The 14,633-nt window shown below is 39.9% G+C and overlaps 2 protein-coding genes across 15 annotated transcripts in view; both read left to right on the forward strand.

Annotated features, from left to right (window-relative positions):
- c2cd5 (C2 calcium dependent domain containing 5) overlaps positions 1-5,675 on the forward strand; it is a 30,985-nt gene extending 25,310 nt beyond the window's left edge. For all 14 annotated transcript variants that reach the window (XM_041795339.1, XM_041795344.1, XM_041795345.1 and 11 more), the window contains 3 exons: positions 949-1,142; positions 3,663-3,809; positions 3,927-5,675. In XM_041795339.1, the coding sequence (XP_041651273.1) occupies positions 949-1,142; positions 3,663-3,809; positions 3,927-4,052 (467 nt within the window). In that variant the 3' untranslated portion in view covers positions 4,053-5,675. The remainder of the gene's footprint in view (positions 1-948; positions 1,143-3,662; positions 3,810-3,926) is intronic.
- A 1,053-nt stretch (positions 5,676-6,728) lies between these two features.
- lmf2a (lipase maturation factor 2a) lies at positions 6,729-14,467 on the forward strand. The gene is made up of 14 exons (XM_041795971.1): positions 6,729-6,928; positions 8,163-8,416; positions 8,491-8,519; positions 8,803-8,996; positions 9,276-9,454; positions 9,632-9,770; positions 9,917-10,054; positions 10,128-10,233; positions 10,362-10,458; positions 10,902-11,084; positions 11,309-11,477; positions 12,933-13,044; positions 13,290-13,398; positions 13,498-14,467. Exons 1-14 carry the CDS (start codon positions 6,835-6,837, stop codon positions 13,879-13,881), a joined length of 2,187 nt encoding a protein of 728 aa, XP_041651905.1. The 5' UTR covers positions 6,729-6,834; the 3' UTR covers positions 13,882-14,467.
- The last annotated feature ends 166 nt before the right edge of the window (positions 14,468-14,633 follow it).

The raw sequence follows: 14,633 nt of genomic DNA on the forward strand, positions 1-14,633 counted from the left end.
CAGCTTGGCTTTGAAATGCCTGTAGCTGTGGTAACCATGATGACGATTAATAGAAGGGTTTTTTGCTATCAGCGTGCTTGTTCTTCCCTTTGATCACAATTACAGGATTTCCTCTGATTTTTTATCTGCATTTGCATCATTAAATTTATTTCAGCTAAGAATAAGACATGACATCAGTTAGGGACAAAGCGTACATAATAGGGTCAAGATCACAGTGGAGTGGGGGGTGGCACTGCTTTTCTGCAAGATATGGTATGATTTTCAGTCCTGTGCACTGTAAGTGAATTACAGTCTAACGTGTGGCTCTGAAGGTTCCTGGTTTGATGGATGTAAAGCCACATGAGGTAAAACTGCAGTAAGATGACAGAACACCTTTCACACTCTGGCTTGTGTTTATGTGCCAAGCTCAGCTCATAGCTGTCTCTGTCCGTCTCCATTTCTCAAACTTCTTTCAGAAATGCAAACAGATAATTATTCTCTCATGAACTGTAAATACTGTATTTACACATGTAAACGTACACAGCTGTGCCCAGGTCTGTCTGTCTGTCTGCAGACACTGTTTAACTGTCTTGTCTGTTTGCTCCAACTGCATGCCATGCATGGCAGCACATGCTTTCCCACTGATTGTCTTAGCACCATGCATCAAAAACACTGCATGTCAAGGCACACGTGCACCTAACACACACCATCAGATGACTTTCTCAAATACAAGTGTACACATGTGTCGCTCTCTTTATGCAGACACTAGCAGTGTTGCATTGTTGCACGCACATTCCACATTCACATCCCTCTCTGCTTCACAGTTCATATCTGCTCATGGTTGTAAACTTTTTTTGAGGTTTTGTGGTATCTCCATTCTCCTTTATCTCTTTTGCCCCCCCCCCCCCGCCCTTTCTTTTCACATTTCCCTCTGTCAAACCTTCGAACCTGCTCTGTCTGAATGTTCAGTCTCATCTTTGGAGCGCTCCAGTCCACTGCCTGATGGACGGTCCCGCTCACTGCGATCTACACACTCATTCGGGGGCAGTTCAGTCACTGTGGTGAAGATGACTCCACTCTCCTTCCTCCCTGGGACACGCATCATTAAATACCTTGGGATCATCAACATGTTTTTCATCAGAGAGACAACGTCATTGCGAGAGGTAAGACTACAAGAACAGGTTAAATGCATCAGCCCAGAATAAGCTTTTTGCAGAGTGTAGATACAGCGGCTATGAAAAGTATTCACCCCCTTGAATGTTTTACCCTTTTAATAATTTTACAAATCAGTCACCATCAATATGACTTTGCTTCTTTTGACAAAAATGTACAAAAAACCCTCTTTAAAATGTTTTATTTTTTGTCAAAGTGAAAACATATTTCTACAAAGTAATGTCGAAAAATATATCACGTAAAACAAGTGACTGTATAAATATTCACCCCCTTCATGTCAGTATTTAGTAGATGCACATGTGGCTGCAATCACAGCACTGAGTCTGTATGGACAGGTCTCACCCCTAAAATATACCATATACATCTCCGGTCCATCATAGCTGCGCTGCAGTTTGACTGCGTGCCACGCTGTCCATCAATGCCCACTGACTGCATTTGCAGTGCAGCACAGAGCAGCAGTGCTGGACTGCTAGACCTGCCAGACCGAAGAGTTTCGCGGTAGTTACAGAATCACACCTGACCATGAGTAGAAATGACTTAAGTGCTATAAAGCATAACAAACGCACGTAAAGCTATTGTTCTGAACTGCAGGAGTAACTTGCCTGTATTTGTCTCTGTTTGTCCTTTCATGTGGATTTTTGTACTTCTACCATAGGTTAGTAACGCTTTACAAATAAATGCACTTCCTCTTGCTCCTCTGACCTGTTGACTACGGGCTCTGCTACGCCCCATTATGACATTTTGTTGCTGTAATGAAAGGAAATACAATGGTCTGGCATTTGTCTGGCGTCAGCATGTAGTGTTTTTTTCTGAAATTTAAATGGATATTTTAATTTTGTTTTGGCAACAAGAAACTTCCTGCCCCATTGATCTGCCCGATGCTGAATTTATGTGCAGGGCTCCGGCATCCAACAGAAATAGAAGTCCAGCGTATATGCTGTGGAGGGCTCTGGACTACCGGAGCTCTGACGGAGCAGAGATGCAGTGCAGTGGAGCTGGTGGAAGCACTCTCATTGACTAAAACCTATATGGTCCGTAACCGTTCTGAAACAAGACAGACCGAACACGTATCTGGTGTATTTTAGGGTCAAAACATCTAAACACTGCAATTTTACTCCATTCTTCTTTGCAAAACTGCTCAAGCTCTGTCGGGTTGCACAGGGGTTGGGGTGTGAAAGGCCCTTTTCAAGTTGACCAACAAATTCTCTACTGGATTAAAGTTTGAGCTTTGACTCAGCCACCCCATAACATTCACCTTTTCTATGTAGCATTCGCTGTATGCTTCAGGTCATTGACTTGCTGGAAAATAAAACATCTCTTCCAAGCCTTTGCTCTCTTGCAGACTGAATAAGACTGTCCTCTGGGATTTTCCTGTATTTTGCCACATTCATTTTACCCCCTACCTTCACTAGCCTTCTGAGGCCAGCTGCTGAGAAACATCCCCACAGCATGATGCTGCCACCACCGTGCTGGATGGTGCTTTTGTAGTGATGTGCAGTGTTTGGTGTCTGCCAAACGTTGTGTGATGTCTGACGGCCGGGCACCATCTTGGGGTGCGGGTGGTCTAGTGGTTTAAGGCGTGCCCCATGTACGAGGTTGGCCCAGGTTCGAATCTAGCCTGTGGCACTTTCCCACATGTCTCTCTCCAGCTCTTTTATCCATGTTTCAGATTCTGTCCACTGTCCCCCTCTGTCAATAAAGGCATAAAATGCCCCCAAAAATATTTTAAAAAAGGCACCATGTTGGTCTCATCAGACCAAAGAACTTATGAGTTTTCTTCAATAGTGGCTTTCTCTTTGCCACTCTCTAGGCTTTGACAGATGAAGAACCCAGACAAGTGTTGTATTCAGAGTCTCTCCCATCTCGGCTTCTGAAGTTTGTAACTCCTTCAGAGTAGTCATAAGTGGCTTGATGGTCTCTCTCTCTAGCCTTCTTCTTACATGGTCACTCACGGTTTGTGAGGACGTCCTGATCTAGGCAGATTTACACATGTTCAGTGCCTTAGAATTTTTTGTATCCATCCCCTGACTTATAAATTTCAATAGCCTTTTCTCTGAGTTGCTTGGAGTGTTCTTTTGTCTTCATGGTGTAATGGTAACCAGGAATACTGATTAACCAGTGACTGGACCTTCCAGACACAAGTGTCTTTATACTTTAACCACTTGAGACACATTCACTGCACTCAGGGGATCCCTATTTCCCTAATTGTGAGACTACTATCACCAATTGGCTGAATTTTTGTAAACTTAGGTCAGTCACTTTAAAGAGGGTGAATATTTATACAGTCACTTATTTAACTTACATATTTTCATTTAATTGACATTGCTTTGTAGAAATGTGTTTTCTCTTTGACATTTAAGAGTTTTTTTGTTTGTTTGTTTTTGTTTTCAAAAAGCAAAATTGTATTGACCATAATTGATTTGTAAGACCGGTTAAAGGGTAAAACATTCAAGGGATGAATACTTGTAATTGGTACTGTATGTCTGTATTTGTGTGTTTGTCTTCTGCAGGAGGGTGGGGTCAGTGGATTTCTCCACTCATTCATAGCAGAGGTGTTTGCAATGGTTAGAGCCCATGTAGCAGCCCTCGGTGGCAATGCAGTGGTTTCCTACAGCATGAAAGAGTGTGTGTTCATGGAGAATCCAAACAAGAATCAGGTAGTCACTAATACACATCATTAACACTTATTCTTTAAGTATTCATTTAATTCATTTCATTTATGGTTGGAACACACCTCAGAGTTAATGGTTTTCTCTGTTTTAATTTTCCTGCAGGCTCAGTGTCTCATCAACGTGAGTGGTGATGCCGTCATATGTGTCAGGGAATCGGACCAGGAGCCAGCTCCCACAACGATAAACTCTGCACAGAGCTGCACTAGTGGAACAGACACAGCTTCATGACAGTAAAACATAGAGGCTTGCTTTGTCAGCAAGACACACAATCTGAGTGAACATGCTCCCCAAGTCTAGCCGTCCAAATATGAGTCATTATTGTTTGCCTTAAAACTGTGTAAAAGATCTAAAGGTTTGGACACAGTTAATAAAGAACAAGTACTCATGCACTCTCAAATAAAATGCAGTCTTTCTTGATATAGGACTAGAGGATGTCCCTCTTTTTTAATGTGTAACAGAAAATTATGTTTTTAGGAGAAACTTGATTCAGCTACTGGGGATCTGAGAGTGTTGAACTTTTTTTTTATGGTAAAACCTGCAGCCAAAGTATCACTGCTATGTATTAACAACCGTCCATTTTGGCCATTTCTTAGTGTGTTAACACAAGAGATACCTGAGGCAGCTATGACTAATTTGTGCGTCAATTTCTCAAGAGTCATTAAAGTGATATGCCAAAAGGGATGCAGTCATAAACCTCCAAATAATGTAGTACATCAGGATTTTAAACCAGTGTTTGACTTTGTATTGAGTTTTTTTCAGGTTCTTGCTTACTTTTGAGTGGCTACATAACTATAAAACAAGATCTGCACTAAAGTTTCACAAAGCTAATGCTCTTACTTTAAAAAGAAATTACACCCCAAACTATAATATTTAAGGTAGAATTTGAAAAATCCTGGCAGGCATTAGATGCATATTTGTAGTATTGAAGCAATATTTAATTGGTGACCACTTTCAAAGTTTACATGGACTTATTAAAGCATCCTAATAACTTGACATGAGTGCTCACAAAGGCAATATTATACATACAATCTGATATCCTCATTAGGTCTAAAATAATGATGTCTCTCATTACAGCTTTATGTTTGAGTGACTTGAATAAAATTGAGGCCAGGATAATAGAGGTATTAACATATTTTTATAGCAATATAGCATACTTTGTATCCCAGTGACTATTTTACAAAAAAAAACTATAAAATATGTCAATTGCATAAAGTGAGATGAACAAGGGCTTTGGGTAGAATAGTGGACTGAAAAAAATAACATAGATACAATTATAGTCTTATCTTTGACCATGTAGGGTTTGGTACCAGGGATAATTCATAGGAAACGCTCATATTACTCTGGTTTATTAACTCTGTGTGTACTGGGGCAACCTTTGCTGTGCTAGAAGCAGTTCCTCGTCTTCATGGTTCTTGCTGTCTGTCAAGTGTCTCACAGCTTTGTCAAACCTCAACTCTGTCTCCTCTGGAACTGTTTCTAATAATAGTCATGCTACTGATTAATTCAACATTTATATATTCATCACAGAAAAGAAGCATCCTCTGGTATAGGTGCCACCTGAAAATAAACTGTGTAAATGTTCTCTAAAATCAGATTTTAATATTTTTTCAGTGTAAATGTACAATACTTACTGCTTATTTGCCTGTGCAATGAATATCTGATGCTTTGATCGGCTGTGTCAGAGAATTAGTGGTACTCTTATCTCTTGTTGTGATCAGTTTCTGATATGTGTGTCTAAAACTTGAATGTACATATTTAGATGCTCTTGCTTTCTGACTAGCAGCATGCAGACCCTCTTTTTATTGCCATGAATCTGTATGCCTGCTGGTAAGTCTTGCACAATAAAATCAGACAGACCAAGATGCATCCGTTTGATTATTATCTTTGAAGTGTGAATAGACTTTTCTTGTTAAACAGGAAGAAAGTAAGTGACAAGACACTGCAGGCCCACGCTATATGGTACCAAGTTCAAGCTGTGTCAGCTTAACAGGAACAGGACACATTTTTTTTACATTCTGTGTTGAAGAGAAAAAGATTTCAGTTATGTGTTATATTAAGTAATCTGTCTCCTCACATATTGTTTTGACCCTTGGTTTTACAGTAATGGCCATCAATGTTTTTGTTTGAGTGGGTAATCTTCAGTGACAGCTGACTAGCATTAAGGTCAAAAGTAAATATTTTAAAACTCCTTTGATGATGTTTTCAGCTGGGTAGGAAACACACTGATTGTAAGTTGATGCCACTTTAAGGCCCCCAAAAGCAAACACCACCATCAAGACTGACTATTTTTGGGATAGTTAATCTGAATGTCTGTAACAGCTGCCATGTTGATGCATGAGATTGATGCCTGACAAAAGTGAAAAACCAGCATCAGAAAAAGAATCATAAAAGATGAAATACTACTTTAACCACACAGGAGTCAAAAAGTTTCTCAGATCATCATCAGCCCAATTCTGTTTATTAAAACGACTCAATATATAATTACTGCAAGTGTTTGGGGAAAATCTACTTTTCAGCCACACGTGAAAAATCCCTAAAAAAATCATGGGCTCTCTAGGGATATGTTTATCCCCTCATGCCCAAGCTTTTGTTTTGTATGTATTTTTAGTTTTTAGTTTCTTATTTGGGAAAAGTGGGGCCTGGTAAGTAAAAAAAAAAACAAAGCCTAAACCCTAGCTTTGAACAGGAAGGATTTTAAGTACTATTTCTTAATTAAATAAATGTAGAAAATCTACAGGGATGATAATCAACAATGGTGAGAATGTTGAGCCTAATGGTCAGAAACACGGGAGACCTCTGAAAGCGGATATAAAACATATTTTTACGACCCTTCCTGAATGCAGCACATTGTCTTAAAGCCTGCAGCGACATCTAGCGGCCATCATTCGCGTATTGCTACGTGTCTCTGGTCTCCCCCCAGCTACGTTTAATCCCGTTCCGCTTCCCGTTCCTCCACAGGAACGGCGGCGGTAGCTCAGCTGGTTATCCCGCCCAGCAGCTCAACTCCAACATGGGGGAAATCATCCTGCCACAGCGCCTGTTCCTCTGGTGCATGGCAGTCATCTACCTGTCTGCCTTTGTTTCGCTCTATGTGCAGATACCAGGTGAGACTCCACTCTGCTCTCTGTGTGAAGCTGCCTCACCTCTCTCTCTGTAGTGTTGCTGTTTGTTGGCCTGCTAGCTGTGGACTTGGCGCTCTGTCTTCCTGCGCTTCTCATGCTGTCGAACACCGCCTGGAAGTTTCTGTGTGGTTCAAAGGAATTTCTCCTGCTGCGAGCTAATCTGACAAGCTAACAGTGGCCAAGAGACTACAGCCTGTAGTAAATAAACACACATGATGCACAATGCAATGTGCTACAGTAGCCCAAATAAGTTAAATACGCTTGGGTAAGGATTCAGAGGACGACAGCTTCTCCTTTGTGTTGATCAAAATAAACTGGGAATGTTGCATGTTAATAGGAACTGAGTCACATTACTTAAATAAGTTTACATGAACTTTTGCTGTATTTCAGTACAATTCTGTAATGTATTAGAAACATTTAAGGCGTGTAAACTGTAGTAATAATGAATAATATTGATATCAAACTGATATTTTTAGTTTATATGAAAAACGTATGTGCAAACTCCTATATCCATGGTTCTTAATTTAAATGCCACCTTTGGAGTGGCTGAAGTGCAAGAGACTCCCTCTTAATACAAACAATTGTCTTAAACAATTTATTTTTACATTATCATAAACTATAGTTCATATTAGCAATTAATCTGGAAAAATTGATATTTGGTGGACGAGACGATACATTTTATCACCAGACAAAATATCACGATACTATGCTGTATCGATTTTTTTCTCCCACCCCTAATAATTATATGATAGAAAGTCGACATTATGTGATCAGTCAGTCAGTTATGAGGTAAAAAGCCATAAATATGGGATAAAAAGTCGAAATTATAAGATGGTTACTCAAAATCACAAGATAAAAAGTCAAAATAGTGGGATTTTAAAGTAAAAATTATGAGATAGTTGGTCAGAATAATGAGAAAAAAATTAAAAATTATGAGATTCAAAAGTCAAATATGAGATAAAAAATTGAAATTTTGACCTTTCATTATAATTTTTACTCACCATCTCATAATTATAACCTACTTTATCAAAATTCTACTATTTCATTATTTTTATTCAGGATTTTTTAATTAAATGCTCAATGACTCTCTATTGATTGAAAAAAAAATAGTTATTTGCGTTGCTGTAAACATCTGCAGCAGATTCCTCACATTAATGTTTACCCAACAACTTCGCTGTTGATATTTCATCTCAGTGTTTATTTAATCCATTTGTAGGTCTCTATGGTAACGATGGACTGTTGCCTGCCCGGTGGCAGCTGCGATACAGCGGTAAAAGTCTGGGGGAACAGCTGCTGTCCCGTCCCACCCTATTGTGGCTTGGACCTCGGCTTGGCCTGGACACGCACACTGCCATGGAGCTGCTGTGTCTTATTGGTGCTGCACTGAGTCTCGCCGCCTCTCTTGTAGAAGGTTTTAGAGACAGCGTGGTGTTTTTCTGCCTCTGGGCCTTATACATGTCCTTATACCAGGTGAGTACGGACTGAGACTTGTTTTCTTTCAAGTTTGTTCCTTCTCTCACTCAGTGATTTTGTTCCTGTTTCAGGTGGGGCAGGTATTCCTCTACTTCCAGTGGTGAGTGGGGTTATTATTTGTAATTAATGATGCAGTTCTCTTATTAGCAGCATGTTAAAGATCCAAAGATAGCTTTTACAGTTTGCTGACAAGCTTATGTCATCCTCAGTCTCTTGTTTGTAACATTGCAGTAATGTTTGTCTCTGCTGCTGTGCAGCAACACTGTAAACATTGCTTTTCTACAGTGACAGCCCTTGCTTTACTTCCTCTCTGCCCCTCTCATGTTTGCCACTCTTCTGTCTTTTTCAATGTTCCCTCGCTTGTTCTTCTTTTTACTGTGCAGGGACAGCTTGCTTCTGGAGACAGGTTTCCTCTGTATCCTCATCGCCCCGCTCACATTAATCAGAGGGTCCCGAGGGGTCAGAGAGCACGACCGTGTGACCTTCTGGCTGGTCCGCTGGCTGCTCTTCAGGCTCATGTTTGCCTCTGGTGTGGTAAAGCTCACGTCACGATGTCCCACATGGTGGGGTCTTACAGGTACATATGGCTTTGTATAGTGAGGATTTTACAACAAAATCACACTGACATCAGAGCTTTGCAAGTTTGATTCAAAAATCTTTGTGCTGTTTAGCGTACCCCTCCCCCAAAACACCAATATTTTTGTCTCTCTTTAACTATCCTGTCTAATAACAAAAGAAACAAGACGAAGACAGAATATTGTTCCAAGCTTATGGCATTATTATATTATGTACTGTTTAATTGTTATTTTAAGTGAACTATTATGATCTCATATACATTTTTCTCTGTTTTGAACAGCTCTGACATATCACTATGAAACCCAGTGTATCCCCACACCGGCGGCCTGGTTTGCCCACCAGTTACCGGTTTGGTGGCAGAAATTAAGTGTGATGGGGACCTTCATTATAGAGATTGCAGCACCTTTGCTTTTCTTCAGCCCACTGCGTAGACTCAGGCTGGGTGCCTTCTACTTACAGGTAGATAAATCTGCAGTACTGTTTTACCAGTTTGATAACTTCATTATCTTAGGATCTGGGTTGTGTGCATGTAAAGCTTTGTTTAGAAGACTATCACCCCTTAGAAATAAATGTTTTCTGCAGTTATTTATTACAAAACATATAAAAATTATTTGTTTGTTTGGTTCTTTACTATAGGTGCTGCTCCAGATTCTCATCATACTAACTGGAAACTACAACTTCTTCAACCTGTTGACTCTGACCCTCTGTCTCTCACTTCTGGATGACCAGCATGTACACTTCTGGCTTCGCAAGACACATAAGTCTAGCAGCAATGGTATGATCAATGTTGTGTCTACATGCAGACTAAATTGTTTTAAGAAGTAAAAAAATACAGGATTTACAGTATTACTATTCTTGGTCCAGGATTTGTTCACTCTGCCAGAGTTAATGTCCCGAACATCACTGTGCTTCCTCTCTCAGTCCAGTCAGACTCCAGGCTGTGGTCGTGGCTGTGTTACCTAATAGAGCTAGCAGTCTGGTCTCTCCTTATCTTTGGATCAATTGTAAGCTTTGACTTGAAGCTGGGCACACCGAAAAACTTCATTACCTCCAGAACAGGTGTGTGAGTGTATAAATATTTCAATAGAATTTATCAAATGCAACATTTTTGTTAATACTATTTTCCTCGCAGCATTCACATACCACCAGTTCAATCAGTTTCTGAAGACTGTCACCATCCCCTGTGTCTGGATCGGAGTTCTCTCCCTCACCTGGGAGATGATTACGTCCATGTTCCGGTAGGAATTTTTCTGTGTGTTTTTTTCCTTTGTTTTATTTACTGTGATTGTTACAGAATCCATATCAATGCACTTCCTCTTAAAATGTATTTTAGTGCAGTGGGAGCTCTAAAAACATGTTTTTCCAGGTGTGCATGTATCTCTGGCTTCCTGAGGAGATTTTTGGGAACTGTCCAGTGGACTTTGTTTGCTGCTGCAGCCGCTGCAATGTTCACTGTTAGTCTGGTAGGTACTTTCAGAAATACAGAGGGTTGAATTTATTTTGGAAACAATATACCATTCTCTTGAACCTGATCATTAATCAGACCTGGTTGCTACAATTGGAGTGGAGCTGGATGGTATATATTTTTAAAATCGTGGTGGCAAGTGCAGATGCGCTGCAGTCACATTGCAAGGATGTGTGATGTTAGTCATGTGACCTGAAACAATTTAAACAAAAGCCCATGTTTTTGTTTCCACCACTAATCTGTATTTAAAGAAAAACTAGTAAAATGACATTTTTTTCCATTATCATTCAACCCTTTAGATGTTTAGATTTCCATGTTGTCCTGCTTTGTCCAACATTATGTGTTTTTGTTGCTACAATTTCACAAAAACTTTTCTCTCATACCTCTGGCCATATTGTTTTTAAATCTCCCTCAGATTAATAAAGTATCTATCTTGTTCAGGTGCCATTCACATACATAGAGTATGACTCAAATGCCAGGCTGTGGCCAGGCGTTCGTCAGGCCTATGAGCTGGTGGATCGCTATCAGCTGGTCAACTCATACGGCCTGTTTAGGAGGATGACGGGAGTGGGAGGTCGGCCGGAGGTCGTCATTGAGGGAAGCAATGATGGAGTCACATGGACTGTAAGAAAAAACCTCTTTCATAGTTTGAAAAGTATCTAGAAATGCCCGTTAATGGCTGTTTATAGACCACACTGCACATCTTGTTCAATGTTTACTTGATGTGTAAGATGTCTTTGTTTGCACAACTTTTAAGTGTTAAATACAACTACTCAGGCACCACTAAAGGGTCCTGTTGTACTGTTTAATAGGAGGTTGATCCCATCAGTATGTGTCTTTTCTTGTAGGAGATTGAGTTTATGTACAAGCCAGGAAACCTTAGTGCACCTCCTCCTGTGGTGACTCCTCATCAGCCCAGGCTGGACTGGCAAATGTGGTTTGCTGCCCTTGGGAGTCACATGCAGGCTCCATGGTTCACCAGCCTCCTATACAGACTTCTTCAGGGCAAAAGCGATGGTAAGAATGTAAAGAGGGAGAGGCGGCACAGCAGAAAAATAGATACTGGGCGTCTTTTTAACTGCCTAACAGTTTATCAGTAGAAGAACAGCAAGAAAAGATACTACTTTTCTGCTTCTTATGGGTTAAACAGTGTAGTGTGCCAAACTTCACACTGTTGGGTAATATTAGAAGCATAAATAAATTGAAAAACTGCTCATAATTTTTATCCTGTTCCTGGGCTGAACAGCATGTTGCCCTGTGACTGTGAAATGGTTTTCAGGCACTCAGGCACAGTCCTCTTTTTCTGTGATAGTCTGAGAAGTTACCCAATCATCATTAAGAGTGTGTTATTATAACCGTATGAAAAAAGTAATGCACCTGTGCATCACAGCATATGTAACAGGGTGTCCAACGCATTTGGCCTTGTTGTGTCTGGGCTAAACACAGCTTAAGTTTTATCATTTTTAATTTAATGATAAGGCTCCTTTGACATAAATATTGGGCTTAGTTGAGTGAATCCAGGACTGGACATCACATGACAGCAGCTGTGCTCTCACTAGTGTCAGATAAGAAAAAAATGCTGAAAGTTGTTCTTCCTAAAGTCTCTTTTGGTCCATTTCTATATGAAGTACTGGCTCAATTGTTTTTGGCTTGAGACAAGATACTATTGCAAAGTACAGGAGAGTTTGGGAAGTTATACAGCAGTACTAAACCAACAATGAGAGGGTTTGATCCCTGTATCAACCATTCTAGGCTTTCTTTCTTTTTTTTTTTAGTTTCAATTGTACAGCTCAATTTACGTAACTACCATTATAGCCATCTCTGGGACCTATACTTAAAATCATCTGTTTATACATTTACATTTACATAGCAATACTTATACTGTATATATCCTCTAAAACTTCTTTATTCTTCATATATTTTTAACTGTGATTTTTGATAGACTTCTGCTCTTTCCTTTTTTCAATGTTGCTGCTCTAAGTGCCTTAAGTTGCCCACCTGGTGACAAATAAAGTTTTTTTTTAATTGAATTGGATACTCTCAGTGCACTAGTGTCAGCTCACTTCACTTCACTTGGATCAGCACCAGAAGTGATGCCAAAAAGTACCAGGTACGATCCCTAATGAAAAAAAGTTGCAATGAGCCAAGCCAGTGCCTCATAGTAGAAATATTTTATTTTTATACAGATTGAAAGCTTCACTTTGTTGCCCCCATGTGGTGATATTAAGATTTAACATGTTGCAGAAGTCAGTGCAGTCACTGCTGCTCTGCTTTACAAGATAACATTAATAACACTGGACCAAAGCCATAAGCACCTAAAATTTAGATCCCACACCAGACATCAGGAAATGTTCTGACACCTAAATGATTCAAAGTTCAAGAGGAAGGCCGACTTTGATAATCCCTTGGAGCAATTTTTTCACTTTTCTTTAAAACATGTTTAAAGATGGCTTTTCTCTTCATCTTTTGCAGTAATTGAGTTGATCCAGACCGACGTTTCTCAATATCCGTTCCACCACCAGGCTCCTACCTACCTCCGAGCACACCGCTACAGATACTGGTTTACCGAACCAAAGGCTGATGGGTCAGTGCTCTCTGTGTCTGCCTCTTTCTCTGGGTGGTTTTCTGCAGCAGATTCTTGGTTTTAAGGACCAGAAAAGGCCAATCAGTACATTTTAAACTCATGTGAAATCTGCTAATATTGCTACAGTTTTCTGCAAATTATTAATGAAAAAATGTTTATGTCTTGATGCATTAAAAGTTTGAAACTAATTGTTCTAATTGTTATTTTTTTCCAATATGTAACCTTGTGGCTGCCTGTTTTTGTAGGTCTTACCCACAGCGTTGGTGGAGGAGGGTCTATGATGAAGAATTCTATCCCATAGTGCAACTGGGCAACACCTACCTGGAGAGCATGCTTAACCAGTTTGGACTGAAGGTGAATTTATCCTAAGATGAAGTTGAACCCCTTTTTTAATAAAGCACATGGGTGTTTAAAGTCAGACAGTCATTGATATTTATCTTCATTTATGTCAAGGACAAGTCCCCTCCTCGTTTATCTAACACGGCAGTTGCCAAGGCGGTGAGGTGGATTCGCTCCCAGGTCAGAGGTGTTCCTGCTCACACACTTATCTGGACTCTGATTGGCTGCAGTGCGACTCTCTGTCTACTCCAAGGATTACAAAACAGGAACAAGAACCCAGAAAGGACCTCTTTTCCTCCTGAGTCAGCTGATAGTGCTCACACAGACAAGGTCCCTGATGGATCTTCACCCAGCTGTGGGGAGTCAGATGAACAGCAGGCAGAGGTGGAGGAAGAGGAGGAGAATGGAGACAGAGAGGACAGTGAAGATGAGGTTGAGGAGGATGGAGAGGAGAAAGACTCTGCTGGTGAAGAAGAGGACGATGAGAGAGATGAATAAGAAAAAAATATCTCTGAATGAAAAAGTTTAAAAGGATGCAGGTAATCCTGTAGTAGACTGTTTTCACCAACTGCCTTCATAAACTGTGTCAGAAATTACCAAAGAGAGTGTTCTGTGTGTAATTTTATTACGGCCAATATGGAGAACATTTATTTTTATTTGCCTTCACTTTACTGCTGTGCTTCGATTGTGTATAATTTATTTCAACACTTAATACCATTTTATGCAGAAGTTCAACAGAAATGTTACCAGGTGTTCGTTGATTTTTAATCTCAGGTCAAACACTTAAAACATTAAGCCAGAAAAAAAAACAAATAGAGACCATATCAGATCTCCTGTGTTAGCTGGGTTCTCTGACTCATCAAGAGAGTATATTTTTGTTGCTTCTCGGTTTATATTAATACTGGTGTTGATGTGTTTGTTGGGTTTTGTTTTTGTCACTGTGGTCTTTTCTCTTGGCTGTATGTACAAATCTAAAAAAATCACCTTTTTTCACTAAAGTATCTTTTTCCCTCCATATTTGAAATGAAATGTCACACATCAGTACTTTTTAAACATTTATTACATTAAAATACATTAGAATGGATGATCATCTGGATAACTTTTATTTGAAATTAAGTTATAATCAGTTTGTGGATATGTTTTGCATGTGCTGTATATTTATTTAGTCTCTTAAATTGTGTATTTCAGGGTTTTTCAAAGTGGGGTGATGACCCCCAGGGGGAGTTGCTAGGACAGCTGCAAAGACTTGG

This window comes from Cheilinus undulatus, linkage group 9 (genome assembly GCF_018320785.1).
Source record: "Cheilinus undulatus linkage group 9, ASM1832078v1, whole genome shotgun sequence".
Classification (NCBI taxonomy): Eukaryota; Metazoa; Chordata; class Actinopteri; order Labriformes; family Labridae; genus Cheilinus; species Cheilinus undulatus.